Below are 10222 nucleotides of genomic sequence, written 5' to 3'. Positions count from 1 at the left end.
AGTTCATCCTGTTCTGACTCTTCAGGTCCTTGACACTGGACGCCTGTCAGTCATAAGCGGAAGGTAATTTCTTCAGTCACTGAAGTCATGCTGTGTCCTCCCGGCAGGTTTGAAGCCACTTGCCACCTCCACTCTGGCCTGATTCTCACTGAGGGGCTCACCTGAACTCTTGGGGTCCCTGAGGCTATTAGCAATGACCTCCTTGCCCGGACCTGCTAGTACAGCTCTTCCTCAGATGAGGGCAGGGGCAGAATGGCCAACTCTCCTTCCTCACATTCAACTTGGTGCTCTAGACATGGGAAAGGATGCTGCATACCAAGAAAAAGCTTGAGAATCCACAAGACACATTAAAAATAAAAAAGGGACATCAAATTTAATTTGAAGAAAAACAACATGAAAGTAACTGCAAGAACAACGGGCAAACCAGCCCCAAAGAGAGCAAGGTGGTTACAGTGACGGGAGGGCTGGAGACAAAGAAACATGACATTTTAGCTGGAGAGGTTGTAAGGTACTCGCAAATGAACTGCTTGGAGGGTAGAGGGATCCTCGGGTCATTTCTGACTATCAGAGTGCACGTGGGCTTCTCTCTGTGAGTGGTCTGTACATCTCAAGAGGCAAAGTCTCCATGTTCCTACACAGGACCATCTTCTGTCTCAGCCGACTCTCAATGGAGGAGCAACCAGAACAACACCATCTCCTCGGACGAAGAGCATGGGGATGTTCCGTTTTGTTGACTGGAAGAGAACAAAGGGAGAGCACGATAAGTCAAACAGTCTGAGCCTGTGTTACAGAGTAAGACTGTGTCAATAAGTACTAAAAAGGAAAAGGGAGGGAAGAAGCCATCTCTCCAGCCCAGGTGCTGGGACTGCAGCAAGAGTATGCCACTGAGTCTGGCTTCGGATTGATTTTGGAGAAGTGGGTGCTGGGTGGGGACTGGACTCTTGCACATATTTTGTTGGTGGTGTTTTTCAAGACAAGGCTTCTCTGTTTGACTCTGGCTGTCCTGGAACTTGCTCTGTAGTTAGACCAGGCTGGCCTCAAACTCAGAGAGATCTGCCTGCCTCTGTCTCCTGAGTGCTGGGATTAAAGGTGTGTGCCATCACGATACTCTTGCTCATTCTAAGCAAATGCTTTACGACTGAGTCACAGCCACAGCTACAACTGAATTTTAGCCATTGGTTTCAAGAGTGACTTCCTCTGAATGCCAATGGGTAGCCATTGTTTTACCAATGGATGGAACCTAAACAATGAGATCACAAGAACAGGAAGGCGGAAGTCTATGTCCCCAACTTAGCACCTGAAAGCCACTGTGTTGACCTGTAGGCAGAGACTCAACCTCCAGAGTGCCCACCAGCCATCACGCCTGCTTCTATGTACTCCCGTGAGCAAAAGTGGGGATGCAACCCTCAAGGTTTCAGCTTAGTGATCAGCTTTGGGCAGGCAGCAAACATGGCACAATCATTATGCCTTGGCAAAATGTTGGCAGAACTTGGGAGCGGCCCAAAGACCTCCCAAACCTACAGACTCTGGAAAAAGCCAAATGTTAGTAAGTGCCATAGTATAACAGATGCATTCAGCAGGAAAGTACAAGAATGAGATCAGGCAAGAACTGGCTAGTCATCAGGCAAATAAAAAGAAACAATGCCAGGTGCTTTTGAGCCCAACTACATAAGTACAAAAAAAAAAAAAAAAAAAAAAGGCAGACAAGGCCCGGTAAAAGTTTTCAGTTAAAAACACTTTGTCCTTAGGTAAAGACTATGCAGCCTGCTGAAGCTCAGGAAGCGTTAACCAGGGTGGTTTGATGCTGTCTCCTCAGTTTCCAGTAAGTCTGTAATTCCATGAGGACTGGTGCTTAGAGCAAGAAGGTTCGGCTACAAGGAACACAGTACCACCAAGACAAGCCAGGCAGAAAGCCACACTGTGGGTTGTTTGGTAACAGAAGTGGTAAACATGATGGACAGCAGAAAAAGTGGGCAGAGCCAAATAACAGAACTTTAGCAATCAACAAAAGCAATACTCTGTGGTGAAACGAGAACCCAAAGAACAGGACTAACTGCTGTCTGCCTTCCTATTGGCCACTTGGTATCAATCCAGTCACTCAGGAGTTAGTTATTCATTCTGTGGGAAAAGCTCAGGGAATCCCAGTGGTCTGTGGTCTTTCCTGTTTTGGGAATGTTGCTATTCTTTAGTTATGTCAGCTGAGGGAGGGCAAAACACACAATGGGCCAAGGAGGCTGCTGCTTGGTTTCTCACTTCAAAGGTAATGAGACTATACAAGGCAGCAAGGCAGTGTTCTCCACTAATGCATGAAATGGACTGTAGAGACTACCCACAACACCACAGTCTGTCTCACCTGTGTCTGTAGTAAACACATACATGACACACTACAATAACCATAAAAGGTGATAAAGGGATGGCTCAGTGCTTTAGAGCACTGGCTGCTCTTCCAGAGAACCCAGGTTCAATTCCCAACACTCACATGGTGGTTCACAACTGTTTGTAACTCCAGTTCCAAGGGATCTGAAGCCCTCTTCTGGCCTCCTCAGACACCAGGCACATATATGTATATTCCCATAAACATTTACAAAATTTTACTTTTTCCCTCTGAGACAGGGTTTCTCTTTGTAGCCCTGGCTATCCTAGAACTTGCTCTGTAGACCAGGCTAGCCTCAAACTCACAGAGATCTGCCTCCCTCTCCTTCCCAAGTGCTGGTATTAAAGGTGTGCACCACCACTGCCCAGCATCATAAAATAAATTTTAAAAAAGAAAGAATAGAAGCTATTGTATCTGTGGGCTGGGTGTGGTGGCACAAGCTTTTAGTCCTAGTACTCTGAGGCAAGGCTCAGACCAACTCAGCTGATGGGAAAGGACACTCTCCAATATGCTGAGCCACTTGCAGGCTGTGCAGTGTGTTACATGGTTCCCAGCTTTGTGAGCTATAATCCATGCTGGGGTGAGCTTTGGTGATAAAGCTGTCTTTAAGATCAGTGTTGCAGGGCATTGGTGGCGCACGCCTTTAATCCCAGCACTCGGGAGGCAGAGGCAGGCGGATCTCTGTCCAGGACAGCCTCCAAAGTCACAGAGAAACTGTCTCGAAAAACAAAAAACAAACAAAAAAATCCATGTTAAAAATAGGCTGTTTGACTCCAAAACCCTCACATTTAATTACTACAGTTTATCAATAGTCCCTAAGTAGGCATAACAAGCTTCCCACAAATATGTGTTAAATTGCTGCATGATGAGATCTGACACCGTCAAAGAGAAGACCTGCAGGACTTACTTTATATATCTCTTCATATGTCTCTTCATCAATCTCTATCGTCGTCACAGTTTCTTCTACGTCTCCCAGGATCATATTTAAATGCTGGTCATAAGCCTGAATGGGAGGGTGAGATTTGAGAAACAAGGAAGAGGGCTCAAAAGATGCAAGTGGATTATAAGCAACATGTTCAATACTTACACCCAAAACTTTTACATGCAAATAACAAGCACTCCCTCTGTGCTAGTCTATTGTTTCTTCGAAAGTCATTCCCACTGACACTACTGCTTATGATCAAAAATGAATTCACTCAAAATAACCTGAAATTGCTTAAGTACCTACTCTACTTGTTAGAGAAAGCCCCATTCACAACAGTTTATTAAAAAAACCCCAGCAAATTCTTTGTTTATTAGACTTCTTCCAAGGATAATAAGCAACATAAAGTCTTAGCCCTGTGGTTCTCAAGTAAGGACAATGTCATTTGACGCTCACAAAAATGATACAGGCAGAGCAAACTTTTTCCCTTTTTTGTGGTCATGCATATGTGTGTGTGTGTGGTATGCATGTATTTATGCATGTTCATATGTGTGTGGGCACCAGAAACTTCCTCAGTTGCTCTCAACCTCATGTATTCAGGTAGAGTCTCTCACTTGAACAGTTTGTGAACTGTCTAGCTAGCCAGCTTGCTCAGGGATTCTATCTTTGCCTCCAGAGGCTGGTGTTACAGGTAACACCCGCCTGGTGTTTCCATGGGTGTCGAGGATCTAAACTCCAGCCGTCATGCTTTACCTAGTGGCCATCTTTCCTACCTCTACTTTGCCCATCTGTAACCTGTCTAGAGCTTAACGTGCTTTGGCCTCTGTAGACTCAGTCAGGAAGGATTGAGACCACAGTATTCAGTGCAACCTTTAAAGTTCATTCCTTTTACTAAACAGCAAACCTCCTGGGGCCTGTTCAAAACCCACTTACATGTTCTTCTAACAAAGTGCTAAGTGGTTTGCCTGCTCATATCAAGATAAAAATAGCCCAACAGCCACATTAGGAAGGAACTGCTTGGCAGCTATACAAATGAGCAAATGTTCAGCTGAAGAGCAGGAGGCAGACAGAAAGGTGGGCCACTTAGCATGGAGGTAAGAGCTAAAGACACCGCCTGGCCTGGGGTGTCACTTCATGTGCCAAAGACCCTTCGCTCCATCCCACTTTTCTCGTCAAACGGACACTGCTGTTTGCAAAGGCTAGCTTGTAGATCAGTGACCCGATTTCCTTCCCAACCCCAGAGGTCCACTGCCCTCAGGAATCATGGAAGGAACTATCACAGCTTCTGAGAGGGAGACTGAAGTGCAACTGCCTAGTGGCTCTGTCACTGGCAGGACAGGGCTGTTTCTAACCCTGAACTAAGACTTGGTTCAATTCCCTGCTGTAAACCAACAGCCCTAGGAAAGTAAAAGTTAAGAAGAGACAAACCATAAGTACACAGTGATGTCACTTAACAGGACCAATTCCATAGAAGTCATAAATGTGCACAAGCAATAAAGTGAGTAATACAGTCTCATAGTTGGGGAAAAAAAGAAGAATGTGACAACTGCCTTATATAAAATCCTGTGCAGTAATCATCTATATAATCAGTCCACCAAAAAAAATATCACATGGAATGTGATTTTATATGCATACAAAGTCTTCACTGCCTGCCTTTCAAGACAGGGTTTCACTAGGTAGTCCAGACTAGTCTCAAACATGATCTTTTTGCCTCAGTCATCTAAGAACAGGAATTATGGGCACATGTCACCATACTTCACGAGGATCTCCCTTTAAACACTGTCTATACACATGTAATCAACCCCAAATAGTGGTCACCCATAGTGAATGGGACTTCACTTTTAATCCTACAGATTTCTATGCTATTAACACTTTTTGTAGTGCTAGGGACTTTGCCCCATGTTAGGCAAGTAAGTACTCTTACTAACGAACTGTATATCTAACCTGTTTTCAATAACTAAAAAAATAACACCCTGCCCAATAACCTTCAAGAATAGAGGACAAGTAAAGAATGGTAGTGCACATCTATAATCCCACCTCTAAGGAGATAGAGGCAGGAGGATCTTGACTTTAAAACTAGCTGGGCTGCATGGCAAGCCCTTGTCGAAAATAAAGAAGACAAGTAAGTTTACTCCTAAGTAAACAGAAGGTAAGACTGAAGGAGATAAAAATGTTCTATAGGGTTGGAGAGACGCTCAGGTTAAGAGCACTGGCTACTCTTGCAGAGTATGAGTTTGGCTCATGTATCACCCATATCTTGTCTGTAACTTCAGCTCCAGGGGATCTGATACCCAGTTTTTGGTCTCTGTAAGCATGGATACACCCACACACCCACATGCTTTCTTTCATAAACCTCTGGTAAGGAAAAAAAAATATATATATATATTTGTTTTTCGAGACAGGGTTTCTCTGTGTAGCTTTGGAGGCTGTCCTGGTACTCACTCTGTAGACCAGGCTGGCCTCAAACTCACAGAGATTTGCCTGGCTCTTCCTCCCGAGTGCTGGGATTAAAGGTGCGCGCCAACAATGCCCAGCTTCGGAAAAATATTTTAAAAATAAAGGATATTCATATTGTCTAAGATTTTTCAACTCCCGAAAGAAACTGCATAATTTAAAGCAGTATGTTTATGTTGCAGTTCTTAAACCTGTAAGCAGGTAGGAAAGGATGATAGGGAAACATCTGGTTTTGAGAAATTTAACAACTTACATGTAATCTGCCTCGAAGCTCTCGGTCGTTTCTCATCTTCACATAAATTCTCTCATCCAAACTGAGCCTGATGAGATCCAGGGGCTCCTCTACGGTATTGGTAGTTTGTTGCTGATGAAGGAAACACACTTAGTAATGGACTACTAGAGACAGCATGGTGCTTCAACCACCGTTAAGCAGTGCAACCAAGGGTAAGTCATGTAACCCGTTTATGCCTTAGTCTACTTTGCCAAATGCAGAAAACAGTGTCTCCCTAATACTATTATCAGACTTAAATGACATATGAAAGCTTAGAATAGTGCCTCAATGCCATGTAAAAGACAGCCAAAACATTATATGGGAAGGAGTTAAGTAGCAAAATAATGACTGAACTTCCTCAAAATTGAAAGTGTTAGAGTACCACTTAGGAACTTTAGCTTTATCTTTTACAAAATTCAATAATCTGAAAAGCATACCTGCAATACGTATTCACACATTAATAAAAATATCTGACTGCGTTTGAAGCCAGTACAGAGTAGGTTGAGTTTAGGGTGCTAATTGTTTGGCAAGATGAACCTACCTACCGAGTAGTTTAATACAGACATTGAAAGAACTGAGTCAGGCAGTCTGCTCAACTCCAGGTTCTGACCTGGCTCTTCTGACTGGGATTAAAAGTCATGTCATCTCTTGTTTCAGATTCCCCATCTGCAAACTGAGGAGACCACATCTTTGTCTCAAAGATCTTATAAGGACTAATGGGTCTATCTGAAGTAAAAAGGAAATACTTCTAAATAATTACCATTATTACCGGTTTTTTTTTTTGAAAGAGGCACAGCAAGCCTCCTGCCTGCCTCGTCCTTCATATGTTGGGATTATAGGTATGCACCGCTTCTAGGGCTTTTAAGTGCGTGCGTGTGTGTGTGTGTGTGTGTGTGTGTGTGTGTGTGTGTGTGTCTATGAGTGCGCGAGTGCATATGAGAGGTGATGGAGTTCAAGAAGTGGTCAGAAGATAACTTTCTAAAGTTCTCTCCTTCTTCTGTGGGTCCCAGGTATTGAACTCAGGCTGTCAAGCTTGCAAACTGCAAGCACTTTTACCTGCTATCTTACCAGCCCCACTCCCAGCACCTATATTCTTATATTTAATATAATCTCTTGCTTGCTTCAAGATTTAAGAATGCTATCTTTCTTGGTCAGTCTTTTCAGAGGAATGATAAATCAGAATTAGTCTTCAAGAACTATTGGAACAGGTTTCAAAGGTTAGAACCAGGATGACTTGGAGTCAGCTATGTGGAAGAGGTGGTTCCATCCATCAAGAGTTAGTAAAACCATTCTGTAAGCTTCTCCAGTGAGTACCTGGGGTCAGTGAAAGCTGACTGAAAATCATAGGCTGCGTAGATATGAGGCTGATGACAGTAAACAAACACCCCCCCACCCCCTGGACCTCAAATGGGGCTTTCCTCCCCCCATCTTAGCTCGGAAGGCTTTTGTTAAGAATCAGACAACCGAACCACTGGACTACAACAATACAGAAGTCACATCCCCTCAATGGAGCTCACTCTAGTGTGGAGAAGGGCATATAAGTACATAGCTGTGAAACAATGAGATGGTCCCCACGACAGCCCTTTTCAGTCTAGGACGGCCACTGTCAATCCTTTTCACCCTGTAGCTTTACATTCTGCCTTTTCAAAGAAGCTGCCCCTGAACATTGGGTTCATTCCCTCAACTAATACCTGCTGAGTGCTAGCAGCACTGTCCTAAACCTAGGAAAGAAAAGCAAACACAGAAAACCCCCCCTTTCAAAGTTTATTTTTATCGTATATGTGAGCGTTTCGCCTGTATGTATGTGCACCACATGCACACGGTGCTCTGCAGCAGAGGCCAGAAGGAGACGTTAGACCCCCTGCAACTGGAGTTAAGATGCGTTGAGGTGCTGGTAAGCCAGCATGTGGGTGTTGGTACCCAACCAGGGTCTCTACCAAAGCAACAAGTGCTCTTAACCCCTAAACCATCTCCCCAGCCTCCCCAAATGTCCCTATTAAGGAACTTACGTTCTAGTTATGGAAGAAACTTATTAGATAAAGAAATACATATTTTAAAATAGCATGCTCTGAAGAGAAACAGTAAGGTCGTCCGTGTGTGTGTGTGTATACGTGTGAGGGAGTGCAAGTCATTTCGGAATTCCATAGGTACCTAGAGAATAGGAAAGAGTAGGTGACGAGAGCTGTAGGCCCTTCTGTTACCCTGTGTAGCCGTTCTTGGCTTGCTTTCTTCATACTGCAAATCTACCAGCTTCCCTACCTCGCGGAGCCGCGTCTTTTATCTGACTTCCTTCATAATACACTCCAAGAGAGGCATTGCCTGTGCACCAGGTGCTTACACGTATATCTAAGCTGGTGTCCACTACTACATCACGTTTTCTGTCTGGTATCGACAGCCGTTTGCATTTTACAGATAAAAGCCGATGACGAGCGTGATGGGTAGATAGGCGGGTTGAGAAAACTCTAGGCCCGCGGAAGTTTTAGGAGCAGGCGCGGCTACGGAAGGCCGTGGTTACTCCGGAAAAAAGAAACGGGCCACTTTTCGGTGAGCGTGGCAAAAGCGAACGGGCCAGGAAGCACAAGCGCTTCCTCTACGAGCGCCACTGGACAAACTTACCTGATCTACGTCGTCCGCCATGTTTCAAACGCTGCGCCCTTTCCACCTCTCGCGAGAACAGGCACCCAGAAACGCAAGGGCTCCACTCTCGGGAAGGAGAACTATATTATTTTTGTCCCTTTGCGCCCCTGTAGTTTACACAGGGGCGGGGTTTCTTCGGAGGGCGTGGTTCCAACCTGGTCAGGGGGCGCGGCCAGGCATGGCCCGCCTCGGGGCGGAGTGAGCACGCCGAGACTCGCTGCGGCCGGCCGCGGTAATCAGGAGTGGCGCTGAGCGGCAGCATGGCTCCAAAACGTCCTGCAGGCGGAAGGCGGCGGGGGCGCGGCCGAGAAGCCGAGAACAACAAAGCATCCCGGCCTGAGGAGAGCTACGCGGGTGAGAGGCTGAGTCTGGGACATGCAAGGCTATGGTGGCGGAGGCTGGGGCGGGCAGCGGGCGGAAGGTCTCCATGGCCGGATGCGCGGCGTCTACCATCAGCCCTGACCCCACCGTAACCCCTAGGGCCAAGTCCAGCCTTTTGGCAAGTGTTACGGGCCGAGCAGGAAAAAACCTCGCAGTTGCCCGGAGTCTCAGAGACACCAAAACTAGAACAGAGAGAGACCTTGTAGTGCTAGAATCGGCCCAAGATTTGCGATGCGCTTCTTACCTTGGTCTTGAACCAAGGAAAAGCTCCAATTCTCCCTTAAAACATTTCCAGCTCAATAAATATCTCCTTCACCCACCTGTTTAAACATTGCCTTTTCTTAACTGCCAGTTCGTCAGGAGGTCCAGTTCAGCTTCGGAATCACTGAAATATGTACCTAATTCTCCTAATTTCATAGCTGGTATCCTGTTCATGTCGTTTTCTAGTTGAGTGAGTTCCCCTCTGCATCAGATCTCCATCCAGCAGCCAAATGATGTAGGACAGCAACCAGACCGCATATGCCTTGGTCTTCTTACTTAAAACCTTCTTAGATGTATGCTCTCCACGTATAGCATCTACCTCACTTAGTATGCTCTCCGTCTATAACATCTACCTCACTTAGCATGTCTCTCTTCCAGATATTCTTATGTTAAACAGCAGCCTGGCCTAGAGCTCTGGGTTTTCCTGTCTCATCCTCCTGATCGCAGGGATTACAGATGCCACCATGCCTGCCTCTTAGTGACCGCCCTTCTGTTCTTTGAATATTACTGTTTGTTTATCAGGAGGCTTGGCCTTCAGTGTTTCTTTGCCGTAGGATGTTCTTCATCGCTGTTTCGGGATCTAATTTCTTCTCTACTTGAGGTCTAAGACGCTCCATGGCCATCTTAAAGTAGTCATTCCTAGGTGCCCTCTACCACAGAATCGCAGTGACTTCCCTGTCTGCCTCACATTCTGCAGAGATCGTCATTTCTTATTGCTTGAGTAAAATATAAGCTTCATAAAAACAAAGCCCATTTCCCTCCTCATCCTATTTTGTTCTTCCTCTCGTTTACATCCCAGGAAAAACACTTTACTATTTTTTATTTTATGCATATGTGTGTTTGCCTGCATGCATGTCTGTGCACAATGTGTGGGCGGTGCCTGCAGAGGCTAGATAGAACTGGAGTTACAAAAGGTTGTGAG

At 45.4% G+C, this 10222-nt stretch overlaps 2 protein-coding genes across 3 annotated transcripts in view; one reads left to right on the top strand and one right to left on the bottom strand.

Moving 5' to 3' along the window:
* Nucleotides 1–347: 347 nt before the first annotated feature.
* Lsm3 (LSM3 homolog, U6 small nuclear RNA and mRNA degradation associated) lies at nt 348–8791 on the bottom strand. Its single transcript, XM_040738461.1, has 4 exons — nt 8638–8791; nt 6004–6114; nt 3282–3377; nt 348–734 (listed from the first exon to the last, which is right to left on the bottom strand). The coding sequence occupies exons 1-4, from the start codon at nt 8656–8658 to the stop codon at nt 654–656; spliced, it is 309 nt and encodes a 102-aa protein (XP_040594395.1). The 5' UTR covers nt 8659–8791; the 3' UTR covers nt 348–653.
* A 56-nt stretch (nt 8792–8847) lies between these two features.
* The window catches only part of Xpc (XPC complex subunit, DNA damage recognition and repair factor), a 28366-nt gene continuing 26991 nt past the window's right edge, over nt 8848–10222 (top strand). The window contains exon 1 of one of the 2 annotated variants that reach the window (XM_040738459.1): nt 8848–9012. In XM_040738459.1, coding sequence (XP_040594393.1) covers nt 8919–9012 — 94 coding nt within the window. In that variant the 5' untranslated portion in view covers nt 8848–8918. The remainder of the gene's footprint in view (nt 9013–10222) is intronic. The other variant, XM_040738458.1, reaches the window with a different exon arrangement.

This window comes from Mesocricetus auratus, unplaced genomic scaffold (assembly GCF_017639785.1).
Source record: "Mesocricetus auratus isolate SY011 unplaced genomic scaffold, BCM_Maur_2.0 Super-Scaffold_100676, whole genome shotgun sequence".
Classification (NCBI taxonomy): domain Eukaryota; kingdom Metazoa; phylum Chordata; class Mammalia; order Rodentia; family Cricetidae; genus Mesocricetus; species Mesocricetus auratus.
The sequence above is the reverse complement of the archived record's forward strand: the minus strand, read 5'-3'. Positions and strand labels throughout refer to the sequence as shown.

Bases quoted from the DNA above. Each gene is read 5' to 3' on its own strand.
- Lsm3 (XM_040738461.1), bottom strand. From the start codon at position 8,658: ATGGCGGACGACGTAGATCAG. The intron at 3,378-6,003 runs GTAAGTTGTTAA...CCTCCCATTCAG, and splicing joins AGCTTCGAGGCAGATTACAT to GCTTATGACCAGCATTTAAA. The intron at 735-3,281 runs GTAAGTCCTGCA...GTTCTCTTCCAG, and splicing joins CATATGAAGAGATATATAAA to TCAACAAAACGGAACATCCC.